Source organism: Megalops cyprinoides, chromosome 21 (assembly GCF_013368585.1).
Source record: "Megalops cyprinoides isolate fMegCyp1 chromosome 21, fMegCyp1.pri, whole genome shotgun sequence".
NCBI classification, from domain to species: domain Eukaryota; kingdom Metazoa; phylum Chordata; class Actinopteri; order Elopiformes; family Megalopidae; genus Megalops; species Megalops cyprinoides.
Genome location: NC_050603.1, coordinates 24901868 through 24916698, shown reverse-complemented (window position 1 = coordinate 24916698; position 14831 = coordinate 24901868). Strand labels below are relative to the sequence as shown.

General features: G+C 43.6%; 1 protein-coding gene across 2 annotated transcripts in view; it reads right to left on the bottom strand.

Annotated features, from left to right (window-relative positions):
* samd12 (sterile alpha motif domain containing 12) overlaps nt 1-14831 on the bottom strand; it is an 88089-nt gene that overhangs the window by 49528 nt on the left and 23730 nt on the right. For both annotated transcript variants that reach the window (XM_036516267.1, XM_036516266.1), the window contains exons 3-4: nt 10808-10937; nt 1455-1595 (exon numbers count right to left, since the gene is read on the bottom strand). In XM_036516267.1, the coding sequence (XP_036372160.1) occupies nt 1455-1595; nt 10808-10937 (271 nt within the window). The remainder of the gene's footprint in view (nt 1-1454; nt 1596-10807; nt 10938-14831) is intronic.

The following is a 14831-nucleotide window of genomic DNA, read 5'->3' as shown; positions in this document are numbered from 1 at the left end:
TTCAGAGATAAAACAACAGAGACAAGTGTAGATCACCACCATGGTACAAAAACTGAAACACAGTCTGGCACACACACACACACACACACACACACACACACACACACACACACACACACACACACGCACACTTACAGTGTATACAGAGCTGCTGAATTAATTTTGTGATCAGAGGGCTATATTCATGAGAATTTAATGTGTATTTTGTAGAATTCCATCTCTGTTCCCTATCATAATTTCTATAAAGATAAAAAGATAAAAAGAACACGTAGGTTAGTCTTCTGTTGGGCTATTACAATGTTGCCTTGAAGGCAGAATTGTACTTAAGTTCTTTCTTTCTTTCTTTAATTTATTAATGGAGGCCCATCACTATGACTGAATTGTTCTTACAATCCTCTGTAAACCTCTACAGCATGGTCAATGATCACACAATTCAATTGATTTAAATTTACATTACATTTAGTTGTGTAGCAGATGCGCTAATCCAGAGTGACTTACATAGGTTACAATTCTCATGTTATTCATTTATACAGAGTACAATAACTGTGCCCCAGCAGGGAATTGAACTGGCAACCTCAGGGATACAAACCCTGCTTACCGCTGCACCACACTGCTAGCCCTTCATAAACTAAATATGCTTAACATTCCAACAGTTAGTAACAGCAAAACTTGGTGTGGGCTGACATCCCCTACATAAATACTGTATAAAAATGTATAAAAATTAATACTATGACAGAATCTACAATATCAAATTCCTTCTGAACGTAAACATTGCTGACCTTCACTGTCTTAACAGTACAGTAAATGTGATTAAAAAAAATAATTTCTGTATCCATATTCGGGGCAAGCAAGGCAGCAGAGTTTAATTATTCCCCTCCCATTAGCGTAGCAACTGCACACTGAAGCTTTAAGGTTAATTACTGTCCATGTGGATAATTCTGCTTCATCCCAGTAATTACAGCTGTGCTCTTCTCACACACCACCAACTCCTGCTGAAAGACTTGAAGGGCTGCTGTCTCCTCGAGCGTCCCTCCCTGAGGAGCCAGTGGCCACCCTCCTCTGTGCATAGCTGCCCTGCGCTCTGCGCTGGCGTCCCTGTCCAGCTCCATTTCCAGCGACAGGAAGGGCCGGTGGCAGGGAGTAAGCAAACTGTCGAGGTGCTCATTTGCCCAGTCAGCACACAGAAGATAAACGGCGCTGGAGACAGAGGCCTCTTAAAACAATAGCTCCGCCTGAGAGCACAAGCAAAGCCCTGCTTCCTGTCCCAGCTAGAAAAAAAAGAGGTGCCTTGGTGCCTTTCCCAGGCGGCGGAGCACTGACTAACACACACACACACACACACACACACACAAACCTCTGTATGGGAGGGGCTGGGGATGGGGGAGGTTTGCGGGCAGCCAGCAGGTTAGCAGGATGCACCGCCGAGCGAGGCTGGGGGGGGGGGGCACGCTTACCTTGCGTGAGCAGCTGCAGGTTACGCACCTCCTCTCGAACCCGCAGCTGCAGGACCTGCTGGAGGACGTGTTGCCGCTGGCCCTCCTGCTGGATCCCCATGCGTTCCAGCTTTCTGTCCGTCAGCCGCATCAGGGCCCGGCCTGCAATAGAGAGGGGCCGCAGAAGAATAGATGTGGAAGCCGGAATCCGAGGCACAGGGCAACAAGGAGAGGGGAGGAGGCACAGAGAGAGCTGAAGTCTACTGCAGTTACTGCGATCAGTCTGTGAATGCCCTTTGCCCTCACCTTTGAGAAATGAATTTTGATAGTGTTAAGCGTTAATTAAGTGTTAATTGTAACAGTGTATACATTTTTGTTAATTTCAGGTAACTATGAAACTCATAAGCATGCACAAGAAAGCAGTGAAGCAGTGGTCTCCTTTTCATTATAAAACATTCTAAAATTTTGTGGGATTTATTATGTGTATATGATTCGCAGTTTCCTCTTAGTCTCCAGTACATTTGGTTTGTAGAACTTTTTCGATTGAACACAATCTACCACATTACCACAATCTACATTCTACCTGCAGTTTTAACTATGCAACTAATGCCTGCCACCCTCTAGATTCAGAGAACAAGCATAATTTGGGCTTTAAACAACTGACCACTAAGACAAAGACAGCAAGTCAGTCAGAGGTCATGTTGCAATTATTATTATTATTTCAATGAGCCCATACAGAGTGGGTGAGCTCCTCCAGGTTAGCCCTTTCACTATTCAAAGGGGTACCAGCAGTACAATATAAATTCATGTTATCGTTATGTTACGAGTTATCGAGTATGTTACTGACAAAACATCTTCACCAAACTCTGACAACTTTCATCTGAAGGTACAGTAAGTGAGACATACTGTTTCACCCAGTCCCAACTGATCAAAACCTCTGCCTTTGTGATGTCACTGCTAAGCTACTGAAGACAGAGTTCATCCTCTGGAAGACCAGTGGGGAAGTGGTATGCACCAGTGGTTCGGCCTCCCATTCACCTCCTCTCCTCTGGATCCCAGTCTCAGCTCTTCCTTAACTGACTTAGTACACCTTTAGGTGTAGTACTACACATACACCTGAAGAACTCAAAAAGCCATGAACCCATGGTGTTAGCATTGGCCTACCTCCACATCCCTGCAGCAAAAGCCTAGAGCTCTATGTCCACTTAACTTTTGCAGTGGAAACATTCTCAGAAGATACCAAAATGGAGACAAGGGAAGCAAAGTACGGCTGGTTATTCAGTGAAGCCAAAATATCAACTAGACACATTTTGAGGTGGAATGGATAAGGGTATATATAGATGAAGAGCTCCCTACCACTGTCCCTCACTCCATCCCTCAATGATATGCACTGAATAATGCAACTGTCAATCAGATGAGTAGATCTGAAGCCACTGTTTACTTCCCCTCGCCAATACAAAGCACCCCAGACATGGAAATGTCCCTCAAGGTGAAACCCAAACCCTCATTAAGTTCCATAACTTTGATGTTCATAGCATTTGACTGATCAAAAGCTTTTCTTAGTCTACAGGCATGACTAAATAGCCTGGAGACCTCAAGAATAAATCAAATTAATAGGGCAGTGTCCTTGATTGACCTGTTGGACATGCAGCAAATCTGACTGAATTGGATTTCATATGGCCTTAACCTAGAAGTAATGACTGGATAGAATTTTGTAGTCTGCACATAGTACCAATGCTAATACTGGTCTTAATTCCTTTGCAATCCTTATATTATCCTTTGGGCCTATAAGCAACACTCCAATATCCCTCCATCTACCTTAAGAAAGTACTGCCTGAATGTTATTGACAGGTAGCCATGTTTTCAGTGAGAGACCTCCTTTGCCTGGCTTACTCCTGCTACGCTGCCTGTGGCATCAGCCTGTGTCAGGTAATTCCCTGTTCTTCTTGTACACGTACCAGAGCTTTTGCCCTGATGCAGCTCAAAGGTCGTTTATGATTTTGCTCTGGCTGCCTTTCATTTAATTCTGCAGGTTCGCATGGGGGCACGACTCTAATTCAGACTCTGAAATTGGGAGCATACCAAAGGCCTCTGGTGTTTCTTACCCATCAGGCTCACTAAAGTGGTAGCACTGCCTGCTACCTGTGCGTCAGAACAGCAATCAAGAGCAGCTGGTGATTCACCAACTCAATACCAGTCTTAAGACAGACCCCCAACACTGATACTGTATCTTCGTGTTTGGCCACTGACCAACATGTGCAGCACAAATGTTAAGGTCCAGGACAGAGTATTTGAAGCTGTCATACAGCCTGCGCTTGTCACTGACAACCCCTATAACTACTTCATCTTTGAAAACTGTTAGCCCTTTTCCGCCAACTGTATGGTATGGAACGAATCTGGCATATTGAGCCTGACTAATGGTTTGCTTCCCTGTGGTCAAATGGGAATGCCTGCTGCTTGCACTGGAGAAAGCAACAACAATGACAGTAAAACTGCTAACAGGAAGTGCACAGGTGTCTCTGCAGCTCCTGGAACTTTTGTGGAGAATCTCAAACAGGACCACATTCTCAAAGGATTTTTATCAGCATTCAGCATGGATGCCCATGGATGAAGGTCAATGTAGCGTGTGACCTACAAAATGTGTTCATGCTCAATATTTTCACATTTGTGTTTGAGTAGGGCCCACCCAGACCTGGCAGTGTAAAGTTCAAGCAGCATTCCAGCTTCTGATCCCTCTGGCTTCTGCTTACTGTATGTGTAGATGTGTTCTGGATAAAGCACACCGTCTGTACAATTACACATTTCAGTGTAATTACAAATTACAATTTTGTACAAATAGACTATCCTGAAAACTGATTTAGGAAAGAAGTCAGTTGCATTCTTTCCTTGAAGTTGTACCAGAATTCCCACCTAACCTCATAAAACTAGCAGAGTGGCTGGTCTGTCTTGTCTAGTGCCACATGGCTGATAATTGACAATGTGTTCACATGAATGACTCACACACAGTCTGAAATATAGAAAATAAACCATTGGTTCCTTGCACTGACATATGTAAATAATTTTGCCAACACTAGCTACAGCATCATATATGATAGTCTACACATACCTGCAAACATTTGATGTGGTGTGCATTCGCCTTGTCTTTCCAGCTAGCTATTTCACATAAGTCACACCTTCCAACGCATTATGACTGGTTAGGAAAACAGAGGCCAGATCGGGGTTAACAGGTAAGCCCCCGCCATGCAAACAGGGACTGTCCTTGCATACTTTCCTCTGTGAAACGCAAGAGGTTTGGCATATGGCTGAGGCTTGAAACAGGCTCAGCACTTGGCTGGTAAGCGGTGTTTCCCAAGCAGTCCTCCTGACTTTAAGAGCATCACTCATTTCTTGATTTGAAGTGGACCTGCGAACACACTCCATGTCCCCCATTTCAGACCCCCTTAGCATCTGGCTGATTCATGTGCACTGCGGGTAACATTATGAGTGTGCTGCTGACAGAGCTCTCCCATCACTCCCCCACTGCTTCAGCAATAGAGAAATGAGATGTTTTTGTTACTCCAATTCTGCTGGCAGAACACAGTTTTGAATTACAGTAAATAGGTGTTCGATGGCAGGCTGAATGTTGTCTTTTTTCCCCAACCATACGCTTCATTTCACATCACTTACCAAGGTCAGTTTTGTTTTGCATTACAAGAACACTGGGCACTGGCATATTTTTTGCCAGACAAATTACATCAATTTGAATATGTGATTATGTGACAACGGGTAAAACACAAGATTATAACACACACACACACACACATAAACACACACCTGCATGTGTGCTTTCACATGTTACAACAGTTAAATAGCATGTCCACAGATCATGGGAGGGACCCATCTGGAGGGCAGCAGGCAAACGCGGGAACTCAGCCCTGCTTTGTTTTTGGCCTCCCATTCTCACCTGTTAGGAGACAGGTGGGGGTTTCACCAAACCTATATCCATACTCATTAAAAAGAGCGGTGGCCTAATCTGGAATGACAGCTGGAGCTGAGACCCAGGAGGATACTGCGTAATCACGCACATCCCCATGCACATGCAAGGCTGCCTCTGCAACGAAAACTCAGAGAAGCACACAAAGAGCCCTGGGAAGGTGACCGCACGCGCTGCTCATTTCAATCTGAATGTGGGTAAACTAATTATGCTTTTGTTTTTGTTGGGAAAAATACTGGGTAACAAGGCTGGCATCATTTGTTGTTTCTTTTTTTTTAAATGTCCATCATCTGTCTTGTGGAACCACCAGCCAACGCATCAGGGCTATGATTTGAGATTTCTGCTTTCGCTGCAATTACCCAACATTGATTTGCACTCTCTTTCATCCAAGCAGTTTTTTCCAAGCTGATTACTCATGCCAGCTCGAATGAGCTCAAGACTGAAGATTTTGTTGGTTTGCGTAAACCCCAACCCCTCCACACTCTCCCGTCAACCTCATGAAGTCCCAATCGGGTCCACCCCGTGGTGCCTCACGGCTAGCTGAGGGGTTGGGAAGCGGCAGGGAGAGGGTTCAGCGAGATTAATGCACCGGCTCCGGCTGCATCCGCCACGGCAGGGCGATGGGGAGATTAATGGGGGAGACGGAGCGGGACTCCCGCCTTGCGGAGATCTCCACATATTAATCTCCAGCTTTTCGGGGTCTCGGCCCAGCACGGTCAGCTGCTGCATTGATGAATGCGAAGAACTTAAAGCGTTCGCGTAAATGTGCCAAATCTGCCCCAGGGATCCTTCCTCTTTACTTGGGAACCGCAAGCCATGCTAATTACAGGTTTGTAAATGGGCCCGGGCCCCCAGGGGAATTCACAAAATCAGCAAATTAAAGTCACCTTTGGGTCGCAGATTGCAATGCACGTATTAGGGTCAAGGAGTGTTATGATGAGGATGAGGTATTTTGCATATTTTACGTTTAACAGAAAATACAGCTGTACCCATAATGCTTTGGGCACTTGCCACACTTCCTGTTCTCCCAAAGGGATTCCTGAAGATCCCAGAGCTAAACATAGACAGTGCTACCACAGATATTCAACAAATTCACCAAATGCTCAGTTCCATGTGCTTCATATTTGAAGTTCTGTTGTTGAGGCCATAAACATTCTGATTTGCTGGCTTATTATTACCACTAAGGTGGCTAAAACAGAACATAGCATATCAATACCTAGTACACAGATGGCACTGAATGGAACTGTGTAGGTTGAAATGAATGCAGCAACCACACATGTCTGGTCATAATGTAGAATATCTGTGATAGTGCTGATCAACTAGTTTTCACTGTGCAGACCACTGGTGGCCTAAGGGAAAGATGTCAGAGATTTGCGATAGCATTGATTGGATTAGAGGAAGGGACTTCTTTCATCATTACTCTCCACACCAAGCAATTGACACAGTTTTAAATCAAGCTGCAGAGAAAGAGTTATCTGTTAAACTGGTAGCCCTTCTTATCATTGATGGTGAATTTGTATATAGTAACCGATGAGGATCCCATTGATTCCCCAGGCAATGAAGAAAGACATGTCAATTTGCGCATAACCATGCACATCAGTTAGCTCTAAATTTCCCACTCTCTCTTCATTCATATGAGAAGAACACACCAGGAGGGCGGTTGAGAGAGAGAGAGAATAGAGCCAGGGATTCTGCCTACACAAATTAGCAAATTTGAGAAAGTTACAATTCCTTCTACGAGACAGGCACCCACCGCTCCCAAAAGGCAGTGAGTCAGATGCTCTACTTAAATAAGATGCTAATTTTATTCCCTTAAAAAAATCAGCATTATCTTAATGTGTGGTGCAGCTTGGCTCTCTCTCCTAACAAAGGCAAATGGAACACCAGCGTACTCAGTGGCGGAGAGGTGCTTTGCAGTTTGGCAAACATTCTGACCTAATCTGGGATCATCTCGCGTGCTGGCAGAAACGGACAGGCATGCCAAGGTCAGAAGTTGGTCACCAGTGCCCTGTGTGTTTACCTGTCCGCCGCACAAGTCCTGTGATCTCTGACCGTTTATCTGTAGCTTTTAAATCCCATTTGTGACACAAGGATGTTTATGCCAGAAAACAATCTCTCATCTCCTCATAGGCTCTTCCAGCACATGTCTGGTAAATAAGCACATCTTGGGCATATCTGTGATGCTATTCACCTGAGGTCTTTATTTGTTGGTCAATACATGCCTTAAATGTTTTAAATGGATGCCTGCAAAGTAAGACTGCAAAGGCCCAGAACTGCTTGAATGCATTTAATTGCACCGTAAAGGTTATTTGACACAGGCCACAAACAAGTCTATAAATTAACAGTTCAGTTTCGCAGCAGCAAAGACTGCACTCTGGGTTGTAAACACTAGGTGCAATTTTAGGATGACACAAAAATCACTGACAGCCAGTACTGATGCTTATGCATTAAGCCTGTATTATTTATGACCAGGAATCTCAAAAGTCAATTCCATCACAGTTCTCTCATGCTTTCCCTCCTGAAACAAAACTCTTGCTACCAGGGACTTTACGGACCTTACTGTTTTGAAAGGCTTGTGACTACTTTCTTTCATAGACTTTAAACTCGTACTATATCACATTCAGTGCATGTATGACACAGTCTTTGAGTTTTCTTGTTCAAACTAAATAGATGATTCTTAGACAGAAAAGGAAATTCAGTCATTGCCTACCTTTTTTTCAATTTACATATCATGCACTTTATGCTTTAATTAGGCCTATATGGAATGTGTACTTAACTCATTTAGCATGCCACTCTTTCCATTTACTTGCTTAGACTTAATAGCTGCACAAGATTAGGGACTAATATCTTATTATACCTTAATGTGTCTTAATGCATTTTTAATGACAGCTTGGTGCTAAAGTAAAACTGGGATGTCTGCTGGGAGGGGAACTGAACTGCAGTGTAATCCTGGTAATCAAGACAGAAGGAAAGAAGGAGGCACATTCAGAGCCTGCAGAATCAGAATCAGACTTTATTTGCTAAGTATGCTTTTACACATACAAGGATTTTGACTCTGGTTCCAATGTCTCTCGTAGTGCTTTCATACAACACACACTGGCTTTGTGTTCCGGCTGTTGATAGCCATGTACCTGGAACCACAAAGTGGTTACATCTGTGTGGTTCCTTATGGGAAATGTGATTCACAGGCAGAGGTCGTGGTTTCCACATAACCATTTGGATGAACATAAGTCTCATCTTCGCTTTAATGAAACAGCATGGTAGTGGAGAGCCACCGCTGCTTCAGCTATTACTCCGTCATAAAACATTGCATACATTTGCATACATTTAAGTGCATACATTTAAGTACAAATATAGAACTCATTAACTGAAGTTCTAAACTAAGATTTGATAAGAGAATTTTCAGACAATCTGTATTAACCAAACATACACAAACTGGTCCCTTTTGTGACTACAAAAAAATCTGGTTACCACACCACTGTAGCAGCCAGGTATGACAAACACAAGTACCACCATACCCTCATCAATCACAACCTCCACACTTTGATTGTATGGAAATAAATATCTACTAATTGACAAATACTTTGGCCTGCATAAAACATAACCTTAATCTGGGCCAATTCCATTTCGATTCAATCCATTCGGGAAATGAAATTCAATTCATTTTTTTGAAATCCACACAGGAAATGATGACTAATTTTAAATTCATGAATTAAATTTCAGTTTATTCCCTGAAGAAACTCCGATTCTGATGATAACTTATTGTACGGGCACATTCTTGGCATGCTGGAACCGCATGTGTGTGCCCATGAAAGCCCATCGCTCCCAAAATGAGCCCTCTTTCACATGCTGCCCACTGTGTGTAGATTGCACCCCATGTGATGACACTTTGTACATTTTCATATTGCCGATTGACATAAATAAGACGCCCCGACCTCAGAGGTGCCCACTAAGTGACCGATGGTCGACGTATGACAGCCAGGAAAAAACAATCAGGAGGAAAACGAGGCACCAGCTGGGCACAGGCTGACCTAAGAGACAGCAACCAGATCTAAATGAAACCTATTACCTCCCTAGCCCCGGAGAGCAGGTCTGAATGGAGATGGATCTTTGAACCTGCAGGTTAAGCATGCTCCAGGGAGGCCTAATTGCACGTAGATTTTCACTCGGCTCAGTAATGGACTGGGAGCGGATTCAATAATGCCATGTCCGCGACGGCAATGAGCCTGCCTCCTCTGCTGGTGGGTGCTGCAGTGATTTCAAGAGTGCTCGTTCAGATCTCCACGGGGCATTCGATAATGAAGGGAACGCCAGGCCGAGGAAGGAAAACCATAAGTAAATCCTTTGTTAACTATTTAATAAACATTAAATACTGTAACTCGGTCCTCCAGATTTCACAGTGGACTTGTTAGCGCTTCTATCAATCTATGTAAATGGTAAATTAAATCAAGTTCACGACAAGAGCGGGCGTTTATGATCCCCATAGCTCCAGCGTGTTTGTTGCTATTCCACACCAAACATGTTTCTTTTTAACATGTTACACGTTCCAGTACACGTAGCATTATAACCCTTGAACCATAAAGCAAACTGAATCGGGAAGCTCCTACTGACAAACAGGACTATTTACAACGCCTGTCGTCGGCTAATTGCGTGTTGTTAAATAATGCTGAATGGTGCATGTAACTGAATTAATTGCATAATTGTGTATAAATCAATGCTAATTTGTCTGTGCATTAATCACTTATACAGCAATATCCGAGGTCCTTTGACTACAACTTTTCTCAATAGGTCAGAATAAATTGTTATTGATCAATCCAATCAAAGTCACCGTCATGAGGGGGAGGAGACTGTGAAGAGAGACAAAGTATCAGAACATCAGGGCTAAAGGCTTCAGGCCTTGGAGAGCACTGCAGCTCTAGGTTCATGTTTATAAGCCAGCCAATTAGAAAAGCTGTTATCAGCGCTGTCATGATGAGATCAGTATCACGTAGATTCAACATCGACAACTGATCAACAACAACTCATTGACATCCAGAGACAGTTTCTTCAAAAGAGTGCACCTTGAACAAACAGTCAGTTTGCAATCACACACTTATAATTTAGTCATACAATTCAACATATATGCAAGTGTATGTAAGTATATATGTAAGTAACAGGGGCTTGAATTTGTTTTGTTTAAATGAAATTAGTTTTTTTTTAACTTTAGCCAGAGTGGTTCATATAGCATCCATTTATTTAGCTGGATATTTATTTAATTTCAAATTGCCCTTGCCTAAGGCTACAATTGCAGTGGCTGCCCTGGGAATTTAAACAGCAGTGCTTGGGATAGGAACCCTGCTCCTTGTTGCTGTGCCAAACTGTTGCCTAGGAGAGAGTTGGCCTGTGGAGAGTTGGTCAGTACCTGTGATGTCGTGCTGCTTGAAGGAGCTGCTGTACAGCTGGTGCTGGTTGGGGCAGTGTTTCTTCAGCCATTTACACACGTCCTGCTGGGTCCACAGTGCCACCGGCTTGCTCAGCTTTACGTTCCCCAGCTACGCCAACAACACAAACAACCCAGACTGGTCAGCTTTCAGATAACAAGCCCCTTATGCAGTCAAATATACTGTGTTTTCAAAAAAAAAAATCTTTTAAAAATACAAGGATTCTATTCAGCCCAACTGTATTGTGACTTGTTCTTGACCTTGAAGAGTAGTTTACGTGTTGGATTTTTCTGGTGCTTGCAGTCATTGGCACTAACAAAAAAAGCAAGACTTGGTACCATGTTGGCCTTGGTAAAATGGGTTCACCTAACATTCTGCACATGCAGTACTGAGCTGTTGGTGCTATGTAAACATTTTCCCTGCTCTGCTCAGCAGTTATCCCTTTTGCCCTGTATTACAACCCATTGGTCTTGTTATAGGAGCATTCACTTCAAACCCTCTACAAGAACTCTTCTGACATCATTCCCTCCAGATCTGAACATGCTGAGAAGCACCTCTCATAATCAATAGTATAACTTTTCTTTCAGTGCAGACTCTAAAGTATAGCTTATAACCCAGCTGATCCATCTCTGTATTTTTACTAGCTGAGACAAGCTTTCCATGCTAGTGAAGCGACAGTGACAGTATTAGTGTTTTAATGGAATGATGACTCTTCACATTATGTGATACATATGTATTGGTTCTTAGCTGCATGCACTGATTTCATTTTTCATGGGATTAAATGCATGCACGCACACACACACACACACACACACACACACACACACACAAACATGCACTCACATATATATGCACACATGCAATCACACATATGCATGCACACATACACACATACACACATGCGTACATGGACTCACTTGTACACAAATGTACACATATACAGTATACATACACACACTCACACAGGCACATGTAAATTATGTTGTGTTGACCTGAGGACCTCTCCTTTCCCCCTCAAGCAAAACACAAGCACTATCTTGTGACTAGAAAAAGGTTGAGGTGGAGGGGACGGGGGCTGGGGGTGGGAGGGCAGCTGGAGGGCTACTGTAACGGTGTATGACTCACAATGAGACAGCGTGAAGTCACTTAGTCAGTCAGTCAGCTGGTTATTGACATACAGCAGTCACAGCACAGTGAAAGCCTGTGACTGCTGTACCTGCAGCATCACACAGATTCACACCCCCTGCTGCTCCTGGACACGTCCCCTCCAGCGTCACCAGGGAGATACGCGCCTTTTCCCATGAGACTCCAGCAGCCATCACACCATCACCGACTCTGCTGATCAAATCACAAACTCTGCACAATCACCCTATCCCAGAAAACAGCCTGGAAATCAAACCCTAATCAGCTACTCAGCCCTGAAGCACTTTAGTCCCTCAGGAAAAATCTAGTCCAGTTAGTATGAATTATTTGAAGGTGCAGACATGGGCCATTTAGGCAGTTCTGGTCATTGTGAGTGGGTGCAGAGTGGGCAAGTGGTAGTGCTGGCAGAAAAGATCCGTGCAGAGCAGGCAGGAAGGACTTTAACTGCTGCTATTGACCACTACACCATTTCTAACCTGCTCTCAGGATCCAAAATAAGCAGCGCTTCCTTTTCTCCATGAGTGCTTCACATCTTGACATACAAGGCTACATAACACAATAATAACAATAACATTAAAAAGAAGAAGAATGGATTGCATTTATGGAGCACCCTTCATGGGTCTCAGAGTGCCTTCCAGTAGAGAGAGGGGTAACTCACACACCTAAACTACCACCAACACGTTGTACCCACTTGGAACAAAGAACACTTTGAACACAAAGAACATCCATACAAGGCATAACTGAGCCAAAAGTGCAATGGTGCATAGGGAGCTTGGTATCTTGGAAAATGGTCTACACAGTTTATCCCTCAAAAATATAGGTCCATGAAACGTTATACTATATGTACATACACACACATATATATATGGTGCTTGTAATGTTGATGTATAGGATGAGAGTTGCATGTAAGGCAAAGTTCAATCATTGAGGAGAGACTCTGGGGGTCTCTGCTCTCACTCCCCATGACTGCGAAGCTCTCATTACTGAGCCCAAACTGCATGCGCCGAGGTTGCAAATAATGCAAGTCACGTCATGTTGGTTTGCCTCGCCCCCTCTTGGGCAATTTCATGTAAACCAGGCATAAAAATGTTAATTGCTGATGATAACAAAATAGCAGCGGTTCACGCTAGGCTGAACGCCGCTGTTTGCTAAGAGCAGGGGGACAGTGAAGGCAACCGCCTTAGTCAGCTGGAAAACGTCAGGCCATTAGTGTTTTAATATTTATTTATTCCATTTAATTGCAGCGCTGAGATTTTGCAAAGACAAATGGAAATGAAGAATAAAAAAGGAAAGTTTCCCTTTCTCTAAAGACTCAGGGATTAAACCCAAGGAAATGTTACATGTGCAAATATAGGGGGAGAAAAATCAGACAGTGCTGATCTAGTTACAGCTCCGTGGCTTGAGAGGAGATTTCTTAAGCATGGCCACATTCACCTCCTGGACATGTTAGCATACTGTATAACGGTTAGTTTGACACTAGTTTCCTTTACCAGTGTCTGGGCTCAGGAACAGTGCCGTAATGCTGAAGTCTGAGCCTTGTTTTATGAACCACAAACACATTTGAGCATGTTAATGGTTTAATATTATTCTGCAGCAGGCCCAGGGCCAGGAGCCCTGATTCATAGAAAGGCAGTTAAATCCAGTCACACTGGATTTTTTTTTTTACACGAGAGGAACAATTCCAGTCTGGGCTGATGTATTTACATGGCTAATAGGGTATTTACTCTAGTAAACACCCCCTCCTACTGTTTTGTGCAATGATGGTGGCTGCCACCCTTGTTAATATCTGGGTGCAAAGCTAATCCAGCAGGAGATGGAGGGAGCCATACTACATCAGTGGGATTAAACCACTAACCGACTCTGTCAAGCTAGTTTCCACATCAATAGCTGTAAGTAGCATGCCCGCCCCAAAAAACAAGGTTGTGAAATTTGCCAGTCATACTCAGTCACGCTTGATTACCAGGTGACATTTAGGGGTGTTTCTCCTCTGATACGGCAAGAATAAAGTCCAGGTTGTGGTGCGCCTGGGGAAATTTGACAGAAAAGCGAGCATACCACCTCGGCACTCTTACTAAGTGTGCCCACGCTTATCAAGACCCAAGCCAACACTGCAAAAAATCCAAATCTCACCAAGCATATTTGTCTCTTTTCAAGTCAAAATATCTCTTTACACTTAATATAAGACACAGTCACCAAACAAGCAAAATTTCCTTGAGCTACAAGGACTTGTTTTTAGACGGTGCATCTTGAATATCTTGTTTGGTGAAACTGTCTTGAAAACATCTTACTTTGAGTGGTATATCAAATTAAGCAAGCCTTTTTGACAAGTCAGAAGGTTTTTAAACTGCATGACACAAAAACACTTCCTAATACCAGTTAAAAATGGATCAAAATTAGTTTTTTTCCACCTAATTTTAAGATCCCTTTCAAGAAATCTTAGCAAGTGTATTTCCACTAGTTCCACTGGCAGATTTTTTCACTTATTACTAGCAAAAAACACCTTGTATTAATTATTTTATTTCTTATTTTTGAAGGGCTATTTTTTGCAGTGAAGTCTCTCTGACAGGAGACTAACAGCCCCCCAAACAAGGAAGGTCAGCCCCATGTCAGTGGTTGCTGGGGGGGGCTGCAGTCCGTTATAAGTGCCTTTCCCTGGATGGTCGCTCACTGGAGTGCTCTTCAGCCATCAACACAAGGGCGCCTGCAATCCTGACTCAGCCGGCCATTCACAGACATTATACAGGAATTACACAGGAAGGGGTGCCAGAGGGGAAAACGATGAAAGCTCAAGAGGTCATCTGACCACCCCCTGCCTCCTGCTCGCCCCATGGCCCACTCTGTCCTACCTCCTGTCCCGCCCTA